The 24,306-nt window shown below is 45.7% G+C and overlaps 2 protein-coding genes across 7 annotated transcripts in view; one reads left to right on the top strand and one right to left on the bottom strand.

The window, feature by feature from the left end:
• FKBP15 (FKBP prolyl isomerase family member 15) overlaps nt 1-16,025 on the bottom strand; it is a 23,197-nt gene extending 7,172 nt beyond the window's left edge. The window contains exons 1-21 of one of the 2 annotated variants that reach the window (XM_086858628.1): nt 15,758-15,960; nt 14,392-14,501; nt 14,005-14,089; nt 13,385-13,454; nt 12,005-12,079; nt 10,883-10,981; nt 10,350-10,499; nt 9,603-9,671; nt 8,631-8,774; nt 8,054-8,199; nt 7,037-7,085; nt 6,229-6,348; nt 5,933-6,026; nt 5,480-5,583; nt 4,759-4,852; nt 4,281-4,390; nt 3,802-3,912; nt 3,089-3,183; nt 2,395-2,497; nt 683-715; nt 267-438 (exon numbers count right to left, since the gene is read on the bottom strand). In XM_086858628.1, the coding sequence (XP_086714754.1) occupies nt 267-438; nt 683-715; nt 2,395-2,497; nt 3,089-3,183; nt 3,802-3,912; nt 4,281-4,390; nt 4,759-4,852; nt 5,480-5,583; nt 5,933-6,026; nt 6,229-6,348; nt 7,037-7,085; nt 8,054-8,199; nt 8,631-8,774; nt 9,603-9,671; nt 10,350-10,499; nt 10,883-10,981; nt 12,005-12,079; nt 13,385-13,454; nt 14,005-14,089; nt 14,392-14,501; nt 15,758-15,810 (2,086 nt within the window). In that variant the 5' untranslated portion in view covers nt 15,811-15,960. Of the gene's footprint in view, nt 1-266; nt 439-682; nt 716-2,394; nt 2,498-3,088; nt 3,184-3,801; nt 3,913-4,280; nt 4,391-4,758; nt 4,853-5,479; nt 5,584-5,932; nt 6,027-6,228; nt 6,349-7,036; nt 7,086-8,053; nt 8,200-8,630; nt 8,775-9,602; nt 9,672-10,349; nt 10,500-10,882; nt 10,982-12,004; nt 12,080-13,384; nt 13,455-14,004; nt 14,090-14,391; nt 14,502-15,757 lie in introns of both variants that reach the window. The other variant, XM_086858629.1, reaches the window with a different exon arrangement.
• The window catches only part of SLC31A1 (solute carrier family 31 member 1), a 23,154-nt gene continuing 14,845 nt past the window's right edge, over nt 15,998-24,306 (top strand). The window contains exon 1 of one of the 5 annotated variants that reach the window (XM_086858633.1): nt 15,998-16,136. The gene's annotated coding sequence lies outside the window, so the exon portion shown is untranslated. The other 4 variants (XM_086858637.1, XM_086858635.1, XM_023948791.2 and 1 more) reach the window with 4 other exon arrangements.

Below are 24,306 nucleotides of genomic sequence, written 5' to 3'. Positions count from 1 at the left end.
CAGGACATTGGACAGAAAAGCCAAGAGATTGCTCTACAAAAGACATCCCTATAAAAGGATGATTTTGTTGGTTGAGTCATCCCACTTTGCCTTCAGTGGTGACAAGGATGCACATCCCTCAGATATGTCAGTGCATCCATATCCTTCTTCCATCCCCTGAAACTGATCCAAGGGAAAGCAGAAAGATACCCAAGAAGACAGGAAAAACCTATGACTTATAAAAGAGCCATGAAGGAGCTCTCAGGGACAGGCAGGAGCAGCCTCACCTGCCACCTGTGCCTGCAGCTTGTTGAGCTGTGCCTCCTGTCTCTCTGCATCCTGCACAGCACAGGAGAGCTGCTTCCTCAGCTCCATCTCCTTCTTCTGGTGGGCAGTGAGCTCCAGCTGCAGCTGGGAAACCTGGGCTGTGGCAGCTGCCAGCTCCTCTGCAACTTTGGCCTGCAGCACAAAATGGAGCAGGGGAAAAGGAGAAGGGAAAAAAAAGAAATGTGTGAGGAAGCAGCAGAACTGTTCTCTCAGGAAGAGCTGGAAAAGGCTTGGAGGCCTTATCAGGGAAGACATGTCCAGACTGAGGAGGCAACAATGATTTTTTTGCCATGACACTTTTGTCCAGACTAGAAATCTGCATGAGGCCACCAACAACCTCATCTACCATCTACACAGTCAGCAGACACTGCCTCACCTGGTCCCAGCCCCGATCCACTGGCAGCATGTGCTGGGAAGAGAAAGCAGTGACAGGAAACAGGAAGGGTTAAGAACACAACTTGAAAGGCAGAGGCATTCATCAGCAGAAAAGCAAAATGCTTCATTAACAGGAGCCTAAGGCATGCCAGAGAAGCCTTTAAATTACTCCAAGAACTGTAAAAGCTTAGACAGAAAAAGGGAGTGAAGCCTGGTGTAAAAAGAAAGACACTAAAGGTTTCCTTAGGGTATGTCACACACCTAAGGTGGGACAGTCCTGGGTGTGACCTGCACTGCAGTGGTGGGCAATGACTTCAACTACAGCTGTGACTTGCTCTGCCAAAGATCCATAACCCAAAAGCAGTGAGTTCCCAACACCTCAATGATCCTGGTACAACCAAATAAAAGCCAAGTGCCTATCTGTGTGTAAACAATGGATAAAACAGCTTCCAGTCCCTCTTCCCTCTGGTTCTGTCTGTCCCTAGGCATTCACTGACTGCAGTCCCAGGGCAAGCTGGGTTAGATAAAGGGAAGAGGGAGGAATTCCTGCCTTCATGTTTACAGTCAATACTCCCACAGAAACAGGGGAAATCTCCCAGTGCAAGTCAGGGCTTTCCTGGCCTGGCCTGAAGCCTGTTCATGTAGCATCATCCCTGGGCAGTGACTGCTCAGTCAGTAGGGTCCTGCTGAAGATGAGAGGCCCAGAAGACTCCTGAGAATCTTATACTTCCAAAACATGATTCCTCCCCAAGTTTAATTGTACCAGCAGGATGTTGTCCTCACTGAGAAAGAAATTTAATTTATTATTTCAGTCTCACTTATTCCTGGTTAGAATCTCTCACACTCCTGTGTGCTGTGGGTGTGCAGCCTGGGCTGGGGCTGGAAGGGCAGCCCCCTTCCCTGCTCTGCTCTTTACCACACTTTGGAAAGCTGCAGTTCTGGTCAGCTTTAGGTGCACCAAGTTTGGTTCTCAGGCAGAGGAAGCATTTTTCACCTCACACTTGAGCTGTAGAGAGACAACTCAGCAGGAGAGCACAGAGCAAGACTGAACTTGGCATGATTTACAAAGCCAGTGCTTGAGAAAGCAGAGCAGGCACCATGCAATATCAGAGCCAGAGCAGCACTCCTGGGCTAGGCTGGCCTACAGCGATGCTTCAGGATATGCAGCCATGCATAAATGTATTTCACTGGTTTAAAAGCTATTTCCCAACAGTTCCTGTCATAAAAGCACAATGTGTAACTGGGAGAAACAAACAGCTTCTGATCAGCATTTAAAAAAAGCACAAAAGTACAATGAAGAAACTCCAGTAGGGAATATTTTTCTTGTATCTATATTCTATGTAACTCTATATCAGTTATATAGGAGGAATAAAACTCTTCTGGACTGTCAGTGCAACTAAATAACTGAAGAATTTCCAACTCAAAAGCCCTGTGATACACATTTCCATAACACACTGACCACATGCCTACAGTTAGCAATAAATCAGACACTTTCCTACAAGATAAGAATATTAAAGTTATGACAGCATGAAATGCTTTAATTCTCTGTGATGCTTTGGTCATGAAAGCCATCAAAACATTCAATTTTTTTCTCCAAACAAAGTTCAGAACTGCAGCTGCCTGCTAAGAAAACTCCCTTGACTAACAAGGCTTCAGCTTGTTTTAATGCTTATTTTAATGCGAGAGCCCTGGCTTTGTTCATGCCACCATTACCTTCTCCTGCTCTGCATGCAACACTCTTGCCTGTGTGTTCTCATTTGTTGTCTGCAGGGAGTGGTTCCTCTGCTCCATCAGCAGGTTACTCTGCTCCACGTACCTGTGAACAGGGAGACTCCATGGGCATCCCTGGAAACACAGGGCTGGGAGCCAAGGGCTCAGACAGAAAAGGGGACATTCCAAAGCACAGAACTTCTCTGCTGAATTCAGGACAAGTCCCAGACAATTTTACAGGATGTGCTGGACTAAAAGGCTGATCTCAGAGGGGTGGGAGGGCCTGGCACAGCAGAGATTTTATCAGCTGGGATAAGTGCTTCACCTCTCTGAAAATGTCTCATGCTCCAAGACTTTTTATAACTTGGTATCAGCTGAACTTCACAAAGGGCACCACATCCCCTACAATTTCTTCACCTCACTAAAAGGCAAAAATAAAGCAACTCCCAGAAGCAGGGCAAGTGTGCTCACAGACAGCACAAGGGATTTTGTTCCCCCTTTACACACTCATGTTTACTGCAGATCAGAGTTTTAGGGATAACCCTGCACAGAAGGGGTGGGAGGAATCCCACACTTTTAACACCTTAGAAAAAAATTTAAAATATCAGAATATGGCTGTCTCCTAACAAACACCCCTCAGTTATGCCCAAGTATAAGCTGGAGAGTCTGGAAATGCAATGTGGCTCCCAGCCCTTACCTCTGGTTGCGTTCAATCAATTCACTGATCTTCTCATTCTGCTCCTCAATCCTACTGCTCTTCTCAAATATCTCCTGCTTCAGTCTCTCATTCTCCTACAGCACAGCACAAATATTCAGCTTACTCAGATTTCCTTGCAGCAGCTCCTAAAGCTTTGTTTTGCACAGATGCAGGACAGTGGTGAGGCTCAGCCCTTCTGTGGTAACAGCCCAGGAAGGCACCGTGCCACAGTTGGCAGAATCCTGGCACAGGACAGCAGCTGCCAAATCACATTCTAGAAAATATTGTGTCTGGCTGACTCTTTTACCCACAAACCCCAAGTTTTTTAAAGGCTGCTGCTTCAAAGCATAAAATTAAGTAGTGAATAGTAAAACCAGGTGGTTTCTACCATGTGGTACTTCAGCTGTGAAATGGTTCTTCTGGAGACTGAGGGTTCAGTTCATAATGGCTTGAGAAGCTGAACTTCCCCCACATGAACCTTTTGTCAAGGCCTGTTAAACACCCACAACTCTGACTCAGAAAATACCCAAACCCCAAAATGCTGAGAAGAGCTTTTTGGAGGGGAAAGAGGGATGGAAATAATTTTAAGTCTCATCCTCATTATGGCCACACAAAACCAGAACCCATGGGTGGATGGACACTTGCTCTGATTAGGGATAAACACTGTGAGCCCCAGCTCCTGGTGGAAGTGGAACCAGGCTGGCCATGCTCACCTGGATGATGCGCTGGATGTTGCTCATGATCATGGAGGCTTCCATAGTGACAGAGGAGATGCCAGGCAGCAGGGAGCTGTTGGCAGTGCTTTGCTTCTTCAGCTCCTCCACCTGCAGGGACAAACCATTCTTAAGCCATTTGAAATGAATTTATGGGTGCAGGTGAGAGTCACGTGCAAAAAGGCATTTCACTGCTCCCTCTGCTCAACTGCAGGGAATAGGCACTGAATCAAGTGTGACACCTCCCAGAGGGCAGGGAATCCCTCCAAACAATGCACCACACGATGTTCAAGATGGTAGGACAGCACCTTTCCCTAAGCCTAAGCTTTGTTTTTACACAGCAGCTGAACTGCTGGCTCTTGAAGGTGTGATAATATTAGAATTTTACTCATTTACTGTATCACTTAATGCAGGCATTTAAATGGAGTCAACTGCTCTCAGCACACCTGGAGAGCAGAAATGTCCTGAGCAGGTCATACCTTGGCAGCCAGGTGATCCATTTTATCCACAACTTTGCTCACAGCCAGTCGGATTTCAGTGTTGTGCTGCCGAGCTTCTGTCATCAAAAAGGAAGTGACGTCTCCAGGTGCTTGAAGGGGAAGGAGAGAGATTATAGTGACAAGGTCAAATACCTGCACAGAGACACAGCAAAAGCTGGATAGAATTAAGCGCCTGCCACCAGGAAAGCCAGTTTTATTTATAACTGGAAGCACCATCTACCAAACTCCTTTAGTAATACCCAGTCTTAGGAAGACACAGAAATTCCAGCCCCTTTCACAATGCACAAAACTCTTTAAGGTAAGAAAGAGATGGGTATTTATTGGGAAGTGTTTGCCCTCATTTGGTATTAAAAAATAAGCATTTGTGAAACAGCCCAGTGCCACCACAGCTATAAATCATCATCACAAACTTCAGGTGTTGCAGCCCTGTGAGAAGCAGGTACCTTTTAAAACATACCTTGGTAAGGAACAGGATACATCTGACCCACAGGCTGGAGTTGAGAGGCAGATGCAGCAGCCTGGGGGTAAGCAAATGCCACTCCTGGATATGCCTTGCAGGACAAGTTCAATAGGTTAGAATGTGTTTTTCTATTTACCCATTTCCTCCCAGTTTAATATTTTTTTAAGCCCAAGAGCAAGGATGATGTTTGCAAAGAAAAAAATCCAAGAATTAAGGAGTTGGAAAGTCAAAACACACAACAGTCATTGTGAATGCAAAACAATACTTTTCTTTTGAGGGTTAGTTCCTATCTTCACTCAAATTTCAGCAAAACTATGTCACCCTACATTTGTGAGAGTCAGAGGTCAACTCCCTCTCAAGTTTTGTTAATTTGAACACAAAGTTATTTCCTCAAAAGGGCTCAAAAAGCACAACACAACTTGATGGCAACTTAACTGCTCATTGCTGAAGAAGGTGGAAGTTTTTATTGTATCCACTACAAACCCAGGGATTAACAAAGCTTGGTTCATCCTTAGCTTAAGAACCCATCATAAACAGAGAATTAGCCTCTTTAAAATAAATTTTAAGAGGCATAAGATGTAAAACTGAGAATGGCAAAGAGCCACAGGAAACAGCCTGGAATTCTCATCCTTCTGTCAAAGTCCTTACCCCCAGCAATGGAGAAGACTCAGGAGAAAGGACAGAAGTGCCAATATTCTCCTTGATTTCATTTTGGTACCTGAAAGCCCTGTGCTCCTCCAGGCAGAGCTGAATGGGGCTGGACCGTTGCAGGAATTAAAGCAGCAGAAGATACTGAAGGTGCAGCACCAGATGCTTGAGGTACTGAAAAGGAAGAAATAAATTGAGCATGCTATAAAGCTGAAATTAATAAAAATTAAATTCTTGAAAGAGCTTAATTCACCTGGTGTGAAATGGCAAAAAAAAAAAACAAAACCAAAATCAACACACTAAATAGACAAAAGCTCAGGCATGGTGGCTGCTCTTCCTCAAGCACAAGACCACAATGAAGAAACACTCCAAGGATTGTCTTGTGCTCCATGGATTAGTGGCTCGTGGATCAGCAAGCCTTATCAGAAGCTTTCAGTTCATATTTCAGTTCCTGGAAGGAATCCTCTGTTCCCACAGCCCTCAAGGAGTGGGATGGGAGTGCAGCAGCTCCCCAGCACGTTACCTTGTGTGGACACTGTGGGCAGCACTGCCTGAGCTGGCTGGGAGGGTCTGCTTGAAGCCACTGGCTGTGTTGTCCCTCTCAGAGTATTAGGATCCTAAAAACATTTCTGCATGTTACAAGAAACACCAAAGACCAAGCCAACAGCCTTGAGACAAAGAGTTACCCCAGGAACCCAAGTGGAACCTTTCTGACACAGAACCAGAGCAGATTTCCCTGGACAAGGGCAGAGCCACTGCTAGAGATCCCACTTTAAGCAACCCCCAGTGTAGGAAAAGCAGTGAGAGTCACACTGGTACCTCTATTTCCGAGTCACTGGAGTCCAGCTGACTCCCTGCTGTCCCAGCAAGGAAAGGCAGCATGGGCTGTCCCATTTTGGCCATCCGAGAAATCAGCTTTGCCTTTGCTACATCTGGGTTCTAAAAGAAACATTTAGTTACTCTCCTTTTGTCTCAGCCCAGGCTTTTAAAAGGTGTTACAAACACTTCTAAATCTCTGACTGAATTTTGACTCAATTTATCGATGACTGTTTGAAAATCCAGTCTTCAAGCACACAAGGTAGCATCAGGATTGTTAATTTGGTTTGTTTTATTTATCCTCTTTCTCAAATGACAGTGCTGTCACTACAGAGAAAAATCTATCCCTGCAAAATCACCAACAAGGAAAGTTCAGGAAGCTGCTTAGCAGCTTTTTCTGTATGGAGGCACAAAGTCTTCTCATGCAGCTCTATAAACTTATCCTGAATGTCCAATTCCTTTGTTATCTATTTAAAATTTGTCCATTTATCTCAAAAGATAACCAGCCTTGTGAACATCCACGTGATCAAAGTCACTTTGCATTTAATAGTAGGAACTGGGGCTGGGGTTCCTCAGATCTTGGTAATCACAGAATCATTAAGGTTGGAAAAGACCTTTAAGGTCATGGAGTCCAACCATTAATCATCAAGTCCAACCATAAATGCCTTCAAAAACAAGGCCCTAAGCTGCTGTAAGGTGAACGTTCCAGTGCCTTGCATGATGCTCACTTTATCTTCAGCAGTACACAATGATTAAGGGGAAAATAAAACCTCTCTACTCGGGCTTCAAATTAGGAAAAGCCAGCACTTACTGCAAGCTGCTCACTGATGGAGTTGGACTTGGCCCGAACAGCTGGCTCCCTGCAAAGCCAAACAGGTGTGGAGATTAACCAGGAGGAATTCAGGAGCCAACACTCTGATTTATAAATACTGTTAAATACACCTCTCCCTAGGAAAGCTGTTTTCTCACACCATGAGCATTTATTTTAGCCTACACTTCTGGAACATTCTTTGCAGTGTGATCTGTAGATATGTTCAGGACACCACTATGGCCCAGTGGAACAGGTCATTATAGAAAGATAATTTTGTTGATTGCTTTAACAACCACAATCTGGTATAAATAATTTTAACCAAGTGCAACAACAAACTACTTATGGCAACAAGTGCAGCACTTACCTGGACTCCCTAAAAAGGGTGACTGATCCATTTAAGGAACGGAACATAGAATTGTTAAGGTTGGGAAAGACATCTAAGGTTGAGTCACCAACCACTAACCCAGCCCCAGCATGTTCAGCACTAAACCCCATCCCCAAGTGCCACATTTGGATTCTTTGAACACCTCCAGGCATGGCAAGTCCACCCTGGGCAGCCTGTGCCAATGCCTGACCATTCTATCGGTGAAGGTTTTCCTAATATCCAGCATTAACCTCTCCTGGAGTAACTTAGAGACGATTTGCTCTTCCCAGTTACCTGGGAAAAGAACCCAGCCCCACCTGGCTACCCCTCTTTTCAGGGAGCTGTGGAGACTGAAGGTTCAGACTGATGACAGTGATGCCAGCTGAGATGAGACAGCTCAATAGCACTGGATCTCAGGAATGCTGGAGAGGAATGGCTTCCCTCACTGGAGCCCATTCCAGCTGCTTTAATCTGGAAGTCAGCACTCAAGCAGAAAATTCCAGCAAGTCCTGTTAGCGAGCAGTGCTCTGCCACAGGGCACTGAGCTGGCACAGAGGCTCCACGTTTGCCAGATGATGTGCTAGTGCAGCACTGTGCTGATGGGCATCACCAGCCTTAACACAGAAAGTTGTTCAAGCCATGCTGCTTCTTACCCAGGCTTTGGAGGGATGGTGGAGGGAGGCACTAAACCAGAGTCTGAAGAGAAGCCATCTGAGCTGGGAACTGGAGAAGGTGCAGGGGAATCCCTTGAACTGACACTCAGCCCATCTGAACCAGAGCACTCCTTTGCCAGCTTCACCTTAAAAAGCATGAAGCAAAAAAGGTTGTTTTTCTGGGTTCCTGTAAAAATTTTCATCAATTTATTTGTGATGGCACTGCCTGTGAAGCTCCTGCACAAAGCTTTTCCTCAAGGAAAAGCAGCCAATTGATTCAGAGCTGGAGAAGCTGAGTCTTGACATCCTCTCATTCCTCCCACAGTATTTTGTTTTCCCAAGTGACTCACAAATAAGACAACTAAAAGATCCCAAGACAGTTACAACAGACAAACAGCCTTGAGGGATTTCTGGGTTTAGGGTTCTGTTTTGGGTTGGTTTGTTTGTTTGAATTCAAGATAAACATCTTGCTGATTTTTCTAACAGTTTCTGAGCTGGAGTTCTCACACTAACAGCAGGATGCCCCCTTGCAGTCACAAAACAGATGGAAAGCAAACATTTGGCAGCAGATGCTCACCCTCCTGACTTCCACCTCGAACACCAAAGTGGAGTCTGCAGGGACACGACCAGCCACACCCTGAGCCCCATAGGCCCAGGCTGGAGGAATGATGAGGAATCTTCTCCCTCCTTTCTTCATGCCCAGCATTCCTTCTTCCCAACCCTTTGGTTTGCACAGGCAACAGAAGAGAAAGCAACAGTTGGATCAGTGACATTATTTACTCCAATTAAGACAACTTCAGGCAAAGATTTCAAAACACATATAGAGAGATTCTTGCAAAATCCTGTTTATTTTCATTGTGAAGCACTAAACCTTTGTCTTGCAATATTCCTGACAGCCAGCTGTAAATTCCAGTGTTAAGTTAATAATAAAGATGCAGCTCCACCAAACAGTGGTGACCTCACTCAACATTCTGGGGAAGAACTGGACTCCAAAGAGATCTCAATTGCTCTGGTTAGATTTACAAAGCAACCAAAGAAAACAGTAAGAGACAGGATAAAACAAAGTAGACAAATAGCATGTCCTCAATAAAAGACAACTCGTAACAGGTCATATATGAATTATACATGTCATACATTAATTACTCAGACCATGGAAGTGACCTGAACAAAAGCATCTCTGACTCAAGCCTCGATTTTATGGGATAACATATGGGAGTATTACAACACCTGGATGAAAAATCATTTCCTTTAGAAATAGGGTTCCCCAAGAACAAGGGAATGGATTAAGTAACTTCCAGAAACCCAAAGACAATAACACCCCAGCTCCTGAAAACAGGATGTTTCCTTTTAATTGAAGAGGACAACTCCTGTCTACAGTGATGTAGAAAAGGAGACTGGACTCTATTGTGCAAAGCTTGAGTGAGCCACTGTCCTACAGTGCTTGCTAATAAATTAAACAGAAATAGCATGTATGAATTCTGAACAAGATCTGCAGTAATTCAAAGCTTTGAAACTTCAATTATTATAATGAAAGTGCCAGAAGTTGTACCTTGATGACCTTTCCAGATCCCAGCTTCAGCCGCAGCAGTTTGTCTTTGTTAACATTAGAGTCGAACACCTGCAGAGTTGAACAAGAACACAAAATACATGGATTTCCCACCTGTTTCAAGATTCTGAACACTGCTTTACACATTCCATAAACTCCTAGAACCTCTGGTTAAAGGCTATTTCCCATTCTACTAAAACCAAAATTAATTCTCAGCTGTAAGACAGAGCTTTAGTCCATTTCTATAACTGGAGACTCAGACTTCAGACCTGCTTTTGGACAGGACTGGGTCAAGCAAAACACAACATTAATTATTCATGTGTAAGAGTGGCCACAGAAGTTTAAAAGTATTTCAATCACCTCCCCCCAACAGTAATGGAATAATAGAATCATTAAGGTTGGAAAAGCCCTCTAAGATTATCAAGTTCAACCATTCCCCCAGCACTGCCCTGTTCACCACAAAACCATGTCTCAAGCAACACATCCAGATGGTTTTTGAACATTTTCAGGGATGTGACTGCACTGCTGCCCTGGGCAGCCTGTGCCAATGCTCAATAACCCTTTCAGTGAGGAAATTTTTTTTTTTTATATGCCAGAATCCCTTAATATTCTATAGGTAATACATATAACCTCACTTACAGTGCCATAAATGCCCAAAGTACACCTCCAACATCAACACCAGTGCTATGCTGCATGTGCAGGTTCCTGCCAGGGACTGTCCCACTCAGGAGGTGGCAGAAATGTCTTTACCTGTCCAAGGCCATTGTTCTGGAACAGCCATCCTGTATAGGCAATCTCCAGGGAGTCTCCTCCTTCCACTCCCTGCCCTTCTCCCAGGAGGAGATCCTGGCAGAGGACTGAGTCCAGTGCTGGGGAGCTGTTGCATTTGGCAAGGCACACCTGCAGAGGGAAAGCCTGGCAGTGTCTCTGGCCTTTAATAGACAAGCCCTACTCATGAATCTGATGTGCTCCTCACTTTACTGATCAAGCCCACACTAGAAATGCACTCCCAGGGCGTTCCACATCTCCTGATGTTGCTGATTGAACACCCTCTGCTCTACAGAACCATTGATATGCAGTGTTTGAGAATCTTGAGAAGCACAGGCTCCCTGCCTGGAAGAGATTGGTTTTAATGACCAAAACTCTGGGCAGGCTCCTCTCAGATCTGTCTCCATCACAGTTATGCAGACACTCAAAGCTGAACTCCAATGACAATAAAACTTGATTTGGCCCTGCAGTAAACCAGCCATCAAGAACTGCCTGGCCCAGAGGTGAGCAGTTACCTGCTTACTGAAATCCACTGCTGCCTTTTCTGACTCAAACATGATGGACCAGTTTTGCCTCTGATCATCGTAGAACGTGCTGTAATTGTTGGGCTGAACCTGTGGGAGAGGAAATCATTTCTATCTTAGGCATTACATCAACTAAAAAACCCACATCCAAAAGCTTAAAATAAAAGCTACCAAAATTAAGCAGGAAGAACCTTGCTGTTCTACTGCCCAAATTCAGAATTAGCTTTCATTTATGGGCTCATTATCATGGAAGAATTATTATAACTCAAATATGTGAACAAATATTAACTTCTTCCTAGATGCTGCAGTTCACACAGGAAGGTGAAACCTTTCAGGAACTTCCTTGAAGCCTGGTTCTTTAATATATACAGAGAATTTTTAAGTGCAAATAATTTACCTTTCATAGTTTATTGTATTTAGGCTTCCAGAATCAATTGGAGAAGTCACTTCTTGCTCACTTCTAAACCCATGTCATCAGAAGTGACTATAAAACCCATTTATTTTTCAAGAATGTGTTTATAAAACTAGAGTAAGGTCTAAGCTGGGGCAGAAATTTCATTATTTTGGAGTGAAATTTCTATCTCTCATACCAAGAAATTTGATGCCATCTGATGACAAGCTAAGAACAGTAAACCAACACATCAATTTTCTGTAAAACTGGCAGAAACCAACTTCCTGAGAGATCCCATTTTAGAGCTCACAACGCTCCAGATTGTCCTCAACAGCAGGAAAATGCTGAGTGAAAATTTTCTGAGAGAAAACATTTCCTTGCTGTCATTTCCTTCTGCTTACTCAGTTGTATTCTCTCAGATACTTAACTAGAAATTCTCAGCAAAAGGAATTTAGCCAGTTTTATCCATTGCAGGGCTGCAAACCCCAAACACCTCTGTGAGCACAGGTAATAATTTACCTCCTACATGGGCCTTGGTTTGGAAATCTCCTGAGGAGGTGCTCTGTCACAGCCTCTTGTGCAATGCATGAGGACAGTCACACTGGGACACCTCCTGCTCTGTCACTCAGATGTTTGATCTCAAAGGTTACAAACCAAGGCTTCAGGAAGAATTTTAGAGCCAGCCTAAAATCCCAAGATGTTTTTCTAAGCCAGAGTCTCACCGTGAGCACGAAGCCTGGGTGGATCCTTGCAGAGGTGATCTGTTGCTGCTGATTGATGTAAAGGAGGATCCTGTACTGGATTCCACAAGGAATTAGACAAGGAAAAAGAACAAAACCAGCAACTTAAAACATTTTCAATTCTACGGTGCTTTGTCACATGCAGAGCCTAAGGCTCAGTATTTATTTGTAAAATATACCACAGCAAAAATACTTAACACAGTTTTGTGACACTTATTAAAACTGGTTTATTCTCAAGGGTTTTATTCAGCAACCAAGCAAGTCAAACTCATTGTTTTATAATAAACAAATGCTTTAATTAATTCCACATTTTTCAGAGTTACAGCAGAAAAAGATGGTGCACTAACCCTTCCAGATACAAACTCACCACACATGGCATCAAACCATCACAGAGTCCTTTAGGTTGGAAGAGACATCCAAGATGATTCCCCCAGCACTGCCAAGGCCACCACTGACCCATGTCCCCAAGTGCCACATCCACATGGCTTTTAAACCCCTCCAGGATGGGGACTCCATCACTGCCCTGGGCAGCTGTGACAGGCCCTGACCACCCTTTTGGGAAAGAATTTTTTTTTTCCTAATATCCAGCCTAAATAAGTTTGTGTTTGTAATCTTCTTTCTTTGCATAAACCTATTGACATATACCAGACTGAGTTAGAGGGAGCTTTCCAAGTACTAAACAACACAGATATGAGATTTATTGACGTATTTGGCTCTACTAAACATAATCTACTAAGGAAATGTGTTTTCTTTTGTGCACCTGCACTGCACACAGCTCAGTGGTGAACTGGGCCAGCTGGATGTGGTATCACACAGGCAGCCTGAGGAAAGCTGGTTCAGCTTCCTCCTACACTCCTGTCCTCCCCAGCTCCCCTAGAACACAGCTCAACAATTCCCAGATCACTGACTCAGGAATTTAGTTACCAAACTAAGATTTATTTTGCTCTTGCCAAAGCAGAAGCAAGTTAGTGAGACATGAATGAGGACTTGGGGGATACCAAACATCACAAATACCAACACCAGGGATGGTTTAGAGTTTTCAAAGCAGCTTCCAAACACACCAATTTACTGGACACCTCAGTCCTGTGTTCTTCATGGAACACTTGGGAAGGAAAGATGTTTTTGATACCAAAAGAACGAAACTTAAGCAAAGCATCTCTGTACTGCTGGACAGAATTTTCCTTTGTATCCATCTCCACTTCTTTCACTTCAGGAAAGAAAGATATCACCAAGGTGGAGCCCCAAGGACACCCAGGCAGCAGAACAACATCAAAAGAAAAACACCTGGAGAACTCACAGAAACACCATCTCATAGCAGTGAGCCCTCAGCACGGCAGAGTTAGAGAAGGAAGTGTCTCTCACCTCTTTGGCAGTGTGGTTCCCCACTACAGCTGCTCCATACTTGCCTTGCTTCAAGTACTGCCCATTTGTACTGCAAAATAAGGGAGAGATTCAGCTGCACAACTGTCCCTAACTCAGAATTCTTTAGAGTTCAGATCCCTTTCCTCAGGCATAAAATGTCAGGCAGCCTTGCTTATCTTAGAGACATTCCTGCTTGCCCACAGTCAAGAGCACACATTGTGGAATGAGTTGAAAACTGCTCTCACAGATCCAGGGCAGAAGTGTTTTTCCATGATGGCAGCATCAAACGGGCAGTTTCAGTGCTCTCACTCTGCTCATGCCTCAATTCTCAAATGCATGAGCCACAAGCATCTGACAGAACCTCCTGAAGCAGTGCACAGCTCAGCCCAGCAGCCAGGACACAGCTCCCAGCCATAGCCAGACCCACAAATCGCTCTTTATCTCAGAACTGCCTCACCCAGGGCTGCAGAGCAGCAACCAAAACTGTTCTTGAGCAGAAACTTCCATTGCCTTGCAGCATTTCTGCCATGTAGCTGTGTCTGAAAACAACTGTCTCTTCCCACTCACTCAGAAATCTGTCCCCTCTAGGGTTAGGGACAGGTCATGCAGAAGTCACTTACTATCGATACGCGAGCACCGCGGTGGCCACCAACACTGAGGGGGCTCCTGAGGCTGCCGGGGCCACCGGCGCCTTCTGGGCCTGGCCTGTGGGGACAGAGATCAGGGACAGCTGTCAGAGGCACAGGACTGAGTGGTGACACCACCACAACATGTTCCTTCCCCCAAGGAAAAATAACTCCAGTAGGAAATTACAAAGAAACTAAGACTTGTGTTCCAAAGTCACTCAAGGCCAGTTGAAGATCCAGGTGTAGGGAGGCACTGGAGAACAGCATCACTGAGGAAAGCTCAGGGAATTATTTGCTCTGCTGCTCTTTACAGGGGCCCTTGTTCTTCCCATACACACGTGCTGCTGAGTGTGCTCCCCACTCTCAAGCCTGGTTACTCACCAGCTGCTGTCTGACTCTTCTTGGGCTGCTTTGGTGCAGTGAACTGGAAGAATTCATTTCCCTGGCTTGAGACTGTTTGATCCAAGCCAAAGAGAGAGGCTAATCTGGCTCTAGAAAGGGAAATAAAAACATTTAACCTTATTTAACACTGGCATTATACATAATGAACACCCTTAACTAGAAGTTATATCAAATACAAAGTGTTTACCATCACTATGGAAGTAAGCAAAGGGCTGCAGGTTAAGTTGCTTTATGCTAATCAACTATTTAATTTTGAATAGGCAGAACTTATAGATGAAGAGGCTGGGAAAGTAGTACAATTATGTTTCAGTTCCTCACAAATCGACTGAAGCTATAAGAACTGAAACCACACAAAAAGGAAGAACTTACTTTGAAGCAATGACTAGAACTAGCTTCACATAAAATAACTGACTCTTACAATATCCAAAATGATAAGTGACAGAGAAACCACCATTCAGGGGGTTTTGGTTTTTTTTAAAAGTCTAGGAAATACATTGTCCCATTGAACTTTAAAATGGCAGGATCTCTCCCAGGTAAGAGCAGAGGGCTTAAAGCTGCAGGTTTTTCCTTCAGGATACACTGTTTGCAGTGTCACTGCTTCAAGGCAAATTATGAGATTATACATATATATATATTTATATATGTGTGTGTGTATAACCTATTCCTGATATCACGGGGCAAGGGAATAATTCAAACAAAGGATGACACCACTGTCAGTGAACCGCCTTTAAAAAACAAGGACATTTTCTACAAGGAGAGAGGATTAGTTTGTAAGAGCCGCTGAAGAATAGCTCCTGGAAGGTGGTGGGGAGCACACAGAGCTGGAATGGCAGCTCTTGGAGCAGCAACAAGTCAGCAATACAAAAACCTGGACGTGCTGCACACAGACACGATCCAAGTGGAGCCCGGGCGAAGCGCCGGGGAGGAGCCAGCGGCGGGGGAACAGCTCCGGAGCGGTACTTTGGGGACTTCCACTCCTTATTTAAGTGGAAACACCGAGTCCTCTCTGCCCTGGCGACCCCGGAGCGGCTCCGCCCCAGCCCCGCGGGAGGGGTCCCCGAGCACGGCGGGGTCTAAGACGCCAGACCCCCAGCCCCGAGCACACCGGGGGCCCGCACCGAGCCCCGCCGGCAGCCGGAGCCTTCCCGGGCTGCCCCTACAGGACAGGAGCGGGCACTGCCCCGGCGGCACCCCCGGCCACAGGACAGCCCCGGCCGCATAGGGAGCGGCCTGCCCGCCCCTCACAGCCGTGGGCCTTCACCGGGGCCACGGCCCCGCGGCCTGTCCGGGCCGCCACGCCCTCCTGGCGGCAGGGAGAGTGTCCTGCCGCAACCCCGGCGCTCACCCGCTGGCCGGGGACTGGAAATCGGCGTCGTCCTCCTCCGCCGCCGCGAACATCGCCAGTGACCGCCGGGGAGGGGACGGGCGGGCGGCGGCGGCGCTTTACGGCCCGGCAGCACCGGCACCGAGCGGGGCGGGAACTCCGCGCCACGTCACAGGGGGCGGGGCTTTAGGGGCGGGGCTTAACGTGACAGGGAGGCGGGGCTTGGAGACGCGTCACGGGCGGAGCCTGCATGGACACGTCGAAAGGGGCGGGGCTTAGCGGCCGCGGCGGAGGGCGGGAATTTAGGGGTTGCCGTAGGAGCGGGGCTGATGGGGCCAGGGAGGGGGCGGGGCTTGGCAGCGGGGGTGGAGCGGAGGCCGCGGCTCGTGGCGGTCGCGCGGTGAGTGACAGGGTGGGCTGGGGGGGGGGTCTCGTGTCCCCCGTGCCCCCCCCATCCCTCCTGAGGGGTCGCCATGGCAGCCCCCCTCCCCTCAGGCCGGGACGGGCCACCTCGGGCCGGGGCCGCCGGGGGGCCCCGAGAGGACGGGCAGCCCTGGAACGTGGGGGTGCGGGGTGAGCTCGCTGTGGGTGCGGGCAGCACTCCCCGGGCTCCGGGAGGGGAGCCCAGCACGACCCCGCGGTTCCCAAGGTGACAGGCGGGCCCGGCGGCCGCCGCGCTGCCTTTGCCGTGAGGGGGCCGTGACCCGCCGGGGCTCCGGGCTGAGCCACAGGGCCCGCGTGGCTCCGCTGAGGGCCCTGTGGGTCCATGGGGCTCGGCCGGGAGGGCTGGGGGCACCCGGGCGCTGCTGAGCTCCACGTTCGGTTCTTTGACTTTCCCAGAGGTACCGGTAATTCGCTGTGTTCTTAACATTGGAATAGTTCCTTGTGTGGAACGTCTGAACCGCCCCTCTGAAGCAGTTTTCCACGTTCACCTCTTACCTTGAGAAATACATCTTTTTGTTGGTTTGCTTAATGAGTTTTTCGTGGTGTGTTGTGGTTTTTCTGTGTTTTTTCCCCTCTTGGACAGCTGGTATCTCTGTGTGCTTTTTGAGCTCGACTGGCTTTAATTTCACCTTGGATCCAAATGATGTTGAAATGCAGAAAAACAATGTGCAGGAGGTCAGAATAGCAATAAGGGTTGAATACTTCCTGGCTTTGGGTATTTGTACTGTATTTGGGAATTTGTACTGTCAGTTACTGATTGAATATTTGAATCTCAGCAGGAAATTGCCAGATTTGTTGTGGAGCTGAGCTTGCAGTAATTCAGGAGTTTACTGCAATGATTGAGATATCAGTGATTCCACTTCTAAAGGAGGAAGATAAAGGGATGTGTTAAGCAGCTTTTATACGGCAGAATGTGTGATGAATTTAGAATGAAACAGAATCTTCTTTCTGTTAAAAAACCCCCACAATAATTTGGTGTAAGTTCCCAGTGGGAGGAGATTGTTCCTACCTTGGTTAGGCAGGTGGACATGAACTTCCTTCCAATGGGAAATGTGGTCCCTTGGATGAAGAGAGTTTGTTGCTTTGGCTTCTGTGTTTCTGTCAGGTTATTTGTTAACGTGGTTTTGTTTTGTAAATGGAGAAGACCTATGTAGCTAAGTCCTGGTGTGGCACTTCAATTTAGATTTTTTAGGTACAGGTATTACAGAATCTCCTGAGTTGAAAGGGACCCACCAGGATCATCCATCCCAGCCCTGCCCAGACCCCCCAACATCCCACCCTGGGCATCCCTGGAGCTCTGGCAGCCTCAGGGCCGTGCCCATTCCCTGGGGAGCCTGGGCAGTGCCAGCAGCCTCTGGGGGAAGAACCTTGCCCTGATCTGCAGCCTGAGCCTCCCTGGGATAGTTCCAGGCCATTCCCTCAGGACCTGTCCCAGAGCAGAGCTGCCCCTCAGGAGAAGCTGCAACCCCTGGTGAGTTCTGACCTCAATTTCCCCTTCAGGTTGAGCAATCCCAGTGCCCTCAGCTGCTCCTTGTGTGGCCCTTGTAGATCCTTCAGAATCTTCCTAGCCCAGTGTTATACCTCTATATATTTCCTTTTTTTTTTCACTGGGATTCAGCACTGGGATCAGTTTTAATGCCAGTGTGGTGAGGAAGAGGCTGTAGCAGCACATCCTGCAGCACTCAGCAAGCATCACTTAGCCACTTGTCCATCTTTAAGATTTTTTCATAGTCCTCATCTGTATTTGAGTGTGCAGTGGGCTTGTGGTTCCACACAGTTCCCAGGCAGAAGCCAATTCTTCCTGTTTGTGCTCGAATTCCAAGCTCCAGAATGCTTACTAGTCCTGCTTTTTGTGCCCAGGTGGATGAAACGCTCCTCACAAGCGTTTATTAAGTTGATTTTCAGTCTGTTTGATCTTAACTTGCCTCTGCTTGAGCCTGAGGTCAGTAAACCTTTTGCAGGGTTTTTCATGAGTAACAATATGGGATCTTACAGGGTAAGTAAGGGTTCAAGTTAATGATCCCAAATCCTGTCATTTATGATGTAATGTTTCATGAGGTTTTCATTAGGCTTTGGACTCTGCATTATTTTTTTCCCATCCTTCATCAAAAAGGGGACACTGGGAATAATGAGTGAATGTTGCTGTTTAAGTGAAGATTGGTTTTATAACTGAGGATTTGTTGGTGAAGCTGTAACTGCTCTGCTGTGCAATACAAAGTTAAAGTGATGCTTTTTGCTACGAACACAAAAATTGTTGCAATAAGCAGGGTTTTGCTTGTGCTGTTCTTCTCCCCCCAAAAACAAGGTACTGAAAATACAAGAGCTGGCAGGAGTTGCAGGCTCCCACACAACTTTCTGTTGATAGCAGAAGAATTTTGTACAGCCATTTCCTACTGAGACTTGGCTGCTTTTCATTTCATATCAGATTTCTCATCTAGGCTAGGTTGTTAACTAAGCTGAGAATTAGGATAATTTCTGCCAGTAGAGAGGAGGAATTAAGTCACCTTTCCAAGTCACTTTTGTATGTTTGCTTTTTTATTTTAAAAGTATCATCCCTGCCACTGACTCAGACTTGCAGTGGTACAAGGACAAGGTTGGGGTTTTTTTGTTTTTTTTTTGTTTTGGAAAGAGGTTTCAGGGGGATTTTTCACTTCACTTCTCCCTTCACAATATAACTTCAAGTTTTGGATTAGTGAGACACTCTATCCCTGAACAAAAGCTTAATGCCTGAGAAGGTAGGGAATTGAGAATTATCTTTTCCAGTTTTATATTACAAATTAATGACAAAATCTGCCATGTTCACATGGTGAGTTTTGAGCAGGGCCCTGAGGAGTTTCCTTTCAGCTGGCTTGTTTTCCAGTCAGACATTTAGGTCCAAGAGAAGACAGAACTTTTTGTTCTTTGAACTAAAATGTACTATTTTCTCCTTTCCTCCTTGGTTTCTCTATTTGCTGTGAAGACCCCTCTACCCAGCAGAAAGCTGCCGTGGCTCTGCAGAGCTGCTTTCCCTGCCCTGGCCTGAAGGTCACCTGAAAGTTAGCAGGAGCCTTCAGCAGAACTTTGGGAAGTTGAGCTGAAGCACATTGCCAGCATGAACTTCTCCACAAGTCTGCCAGGAAATCACTGGGAGTCTTGGCAATTTTTTTATCAGGGAAGGATGAAAAAGACTCCATCTCGTTTCTGTTGGTTTTTTTCTGGGAAATCCAATCTTAGTTAATCTACTCCATTGCCTTTTGTTTCAATCCAATTTTCTGGAAATGTTCCCAATCAAGTCCTGGAGAGCACGATGCCAGTGATTTTTTCATTAATCTTTTTTTCATCTGAAAGCTGGAATCTGCTAATGCAGAGAAAAATTGGACTAGTTATTGTAAACAAATTAAACTCCTATTTTGCTGTACTTTCTAAAGCCTTTTATTTGCTGGTCCTGGAATTAGACTTTCCTGGTTTAGAAGTCTATCTAGAAGTGGGAGGTTGTGATGAAATAACTTCTTTTTAGTTTTCCTTTTTTATTTCTACAGTTTTTAATATCATTTCCCGTTGTCTTTTCGTCCCTGTGTTATCAGTTTGTATCTACAAGGGTCTCCATCTGATTTCCAGTGGCACTTCAGCAACTGTGTTGCAGCCAGAACAATGGCTTTGCTTCCAGCTCTTTTCCTCTCTGTGGATATAATCTTAGAAAAATCACACATTTGCTATATCACAGATATAAATGTCATTTATCATCTGCTAAAAAAGTTGTAATCTAATCTTTCCACTTTCTCTAAATAACTAGAGCAGTCCATGGTAGCTCCAGAGCACAGGCCAAATGCAGTAAATGATTGAGGCTCTTCTGTTCTCACTTCTTGCTCAGCACGTCCTGATACGAATCCTGAGAGCTTGGGGGAAAACTGGGATCTGAATGGAGGTGTTCAGGCATGGAGCTCATGGAGTGAGTGCCCCAAGCTCTCCTGAGACTGTGGGAGAGCCACTTCAATTCCATAAACCTTCTTTTCCCACACTTACTTATTAGTTATCACGGATTCAGATCTTATTCCTCTGATGAAAGTACAGGAACTTGGAATATGAGCTTTGTGATATATTTAGCTGATCTTATGGTTAACCTGGATAAGGGGAACCCTGACAGTCTTGGCTGGTTTTTTTCCTAAACTCTGTATCTGTTAGGGGAAGGAGTGCCTGGCAAATACACTTTTTTCACATTAGAGAGAATATAGTTGGACTTGGCTCTGTAAGGTTAAGAAGTGCTGTGAGGTGCAGTGCTCATCCTGAGCTAATGCTGTGAGCAGACTGGCTGGCCTGCTCTGGAGAGCTGGGAAGAGCAGCCTCTGGAAAGGGATACAGCTCCAGCCTCCTTAGGGAGAGGCTCATCCCTGTGACCCAGCCTGCTCCTTGTCTGATGTCTGTAACTGGTGGCTGCACTCTGGGTGGGACAATGGCAAACTTGTGCCACCCTGGCTCCTGACTGGCAGGACTGGGAGCCAGGGATCCCATTACTCACCTGCTTCTCTAAGGTGTTCTTCTGAAGAGGCTCAAATAGCTCACTGGCACAGCTGGACTGCATTTTCAAGCTTGCATCTTTTTCTTGAGGAGGAGAAACACTAACAAACATGGAGCAGACTCAAAGCCAGTGCTCCCAGCAGGAGCCATCCCAGTTCACTCTCCTGCAGCCCTCGGGAAGTCACTGCAATGCTGCCATCAGTGTGGCTCTGTGGGAGGGCATTTCCAATGGGTAAATCAACCCTTGCACATCAAAGTGATGAGGGAAGTGGGAACACAAGCTTCTGAGGAACACACCCAGCCTCAGGACACTGTGCAAGTGAAATGCAATCAGTGTTGGTCTGTGTCAGCTCCCTTGTTTGTCTGAGCTCCTGGTCTAGTGGATTTGACAAGACACCGAGTCACAATTTCTGGGTTCACTGCCAGGACAGTTTTATACAAATCAAGTTACCATTGGCTTTGGTGCCCTTCATTAACTTGGGATAAGACATTATCTCACAAGGATGTGCTGAACTCTAGTGTTTAAGGTGGTGTCAGGTGAGGCTGAAGTGTGCTGGAAGAGCATGTTATAGATCCTGTCAGGCTGAAACCTGAACAGCTGCAAACAGTTAGTTGGGAGTTTCACAGCTGCCCTCATGTTCCTATTACAGGCTTGGTTATACTTCTAAAAACATTTTTGTGCTCTTTTCATAAAAGGCACAGAGCAGGGTCTGTGGGATGTCCTGTATGGGTGGTAAAGCCTAATACACTTGATTCTGATTATTTTGCTTCTGGTTTAAAAAAATCTCTTGGCAGCAGCCTGACTTTCTTTAATTTTCTGAATTCCTCCAGTAAAACCCTCCAGGACATTGTAACAGCAAGATCATGTGAACTGTTTGTCAGTTGATCCCATTTTGTGTAACTCTTGCTTCTGATCTTGCTTGAAACCACAGCTCTTAGCGCGAGGCCCCTTGTGTTGCAGGGCACAGCACAGCTGTTCCTGCACTTTTTCTGCTTTGCCCCTTTTTTCCCCATAGCATTTGTTGGCTCCAGCTTTCCAAGCAGAGCCAGTTACCCTGACAGGGTTTGTTTTGTACACGGTGTTGAAGAATTTCTGTACAATTGATGATTTATCTGCCTTGTTATTTTTTTTTTCTCACTTCCCAGTGCTCCTAAAAACTGGCTGATAGCTTTAAAAACATCACATTTCTTCATTAGGGGCAGATAGAGTCACAGGGTGATTTGGGGTGGAAGGGACCCAAAAGCCCCTCTCATTCCATCCCCTGCCATGAGCAGGACACCTCCCACTATCCCAGGTTGCTCCAAGCCCCATCCAGTCTCACCTTGGACACTTTCAGGGATCTAGGGACAGCCACAACTTCTCCCTCCCAGGGAATAATTTCTTCCTAATATCTTATCTAAACCTGCTCTCTCTCAGTTTGAATACTTAGATACTAAAATAAACTAAGCTTGCTTTGTTATAATATCCAGAAGCAAGCAAACCACTAATTTATCTGATAGAGATATGAATGTTTGAAATCATTAATCAGATCAGCGAGTTCTAAAATCTCTTTGCATTTGTGCAAAGATCTTATGAGGGAGACTCAGGAGCTGCTTTTGTTGCTCTGGGGATCTCTGTGAGCATCCCAGTGCTTGCTTTGGTCCTAAAATAATCTGAGGAGTAGTTAATGATTAGCCTTTGATAGAGATAATGATGTGCTTGTCAGCAATATCTGAGGGTTGAGAAACTTTGATCGGTCTCAGACTTGTTGCCTCTCTGGAGAAAAAGGCTCTGCTGGAGTTGGTAGATGGAAAACCTGTCTCTGGAAGAGTAAGTACTCAGCATGTTTTAGCCCTGAATCATTTCTGCTTTGGATTAGCAGCTCTGTGGCTGTCCAGGGGTTTGAAAATGATGAAAAAGCCAGCATTCAAAGCTCTTTCCCGGAGTGGTTTTTTGTCACTCAGAGAAAAATTGTTGATGGCTCTTGTTCTGGCTTTCTGTGCCCTACAGTCACGGCTCTTCCTGTTGGAAGAGTGTCACAAGGCCAAGGCTCTTCCAAAGATAAGTTCCTTTCCAGAGAATTGAGTTGATTGCTCTTTTCTTCTTCTCAGTACTGGAGATCTTATACTTTGCTGAGATTGTATTTGCAATGACTCAGTCATTTCAATAATACTTCCAATAGTTCAGTTGCATTTTCAAGGGGAGAATGCTCTGTTCCATGGACTGGGGCTATGAACTTGTTCTCTGAACCCTTACAAGTATTTGCATTACTACCTAGAAGCTGTTTATATATCACTGTGCCATCCACTTGCTGTTTGGCAAGATCATGGATCAAAAGTAGGGAGATGCCTCTGGTGGTGGATATTTGGCCTTAACCATCTGCCAAAACAGAGATCGACTTCCCTGGGCTTAATTAAAAACCCACTGGAATGGATTTTGCTGCTGGTGACCTGAGTTCTACCTTGCATTTTGCCCATGAACAGCTTGAGGGCTTCTCAAAGTAAGTATTGGAGGCACACAAGAATTTGATTCTTGGCTGTGGTAGAGCAGGTTCTTGTGTTGAGGGACAGTCATGGATGGTGCTGCAAAATGAAACAAACACACATTCATTTTCCTCTGCAAGAAAAGGTATTTTTCTAAAAGTCAGTCTTGTGAGCTCTTTGGATGAAAGCTGCATTTCAAAGGTGACCCTGAGATGCCAGAGCAGGAGCTGGAAATCCCAGAGTATCCCAGTAGGAGCTGACATCAACCCCTGGCTGTTGAGGCAGTGTCGGACACAGGTTGGGATGTGGCAGCTCCAGGGAAGGGAAGTGGTTGAGTGGCCACCTTAAAACGCTGTGTCTGCACATGGACACGCTTCTGAGGGGTAATTACAGACAATCAACTGCTTAAATATGAAAAGCAAGGAGTGAAATGGAATTGCTTTGCAAGGATGCTTTCCCATGTGGTGGAAGGTAATGTGTGTGTGACTGTGCTGGGCATGGAAAAACCAGTATGTCCCATATCATACATATGGAATGGCCTCCTAAACATTAACCAGGAGTTTTGGAGTGTGGTTTTCTTGTTATTCAGATTCTCAAAACACCTGAAAGTCAGTACAGAATTTGTACAAGTGTTGCCTTTTCTGGGCTAAGTCTGATTCTAATGCTGAAAAGCAGCCAGAGAGGGAAAATGGGCAAGCGGGGTAAGATCTGGGAATCTCCTGTGAATCACTGTGCTGGACTCCCTTTTATGCAGCCTCTAATAAAGTCATCCATTTATTACCCTCAGGTTTAGTTTTACCTGCATGGGACAAAGGTATTTATGCTGCTGCAAGATAACATGTGTAAAGAGGTAATAACAGATAACATATGTAATCCTTCACCTGTGTCAAAGGCCCACTAATGCACTTCTAGGACACACTGAATCACTTTTGGCTCTGAGGAAACTTGTGCTTCCTTTCTTGGGAATGCACTTTTTTACTGTGGTTTCATTTTGTGTCTCCTGAGATTTATTTTACAGTTTTACAGGGTTTAAGGCTTGAAGACTCCATGAAATTGATCTGGTCAGAGCTGTTTATGTTGTGTAGCTTGGTGTGTCCTTCCTACTGCAGCAACCATGGAGCAATGATTTATAAAGATTAACTTGCAAGTAGTTCTCTGTCTTGCATCCT

This window comes from Cyanistes caeruleus, chromosome 20, assembly GCF_971803275.1.
Source record: "Cyanistes caeruleus chromosome 20, bCyaCae1.hap1.1, whole genome shotgun sequence".
In the NCBI taxonomy this organism is placed as follows: Eukaryota; Metazoa; Chordata; class Aves; order Passeriformes; family Paridae; genus Cyanistes; species Cyanistes caeruleus.
This window is presented reverse-complemented; position numbering and strand designations above follow the sequence as displayed.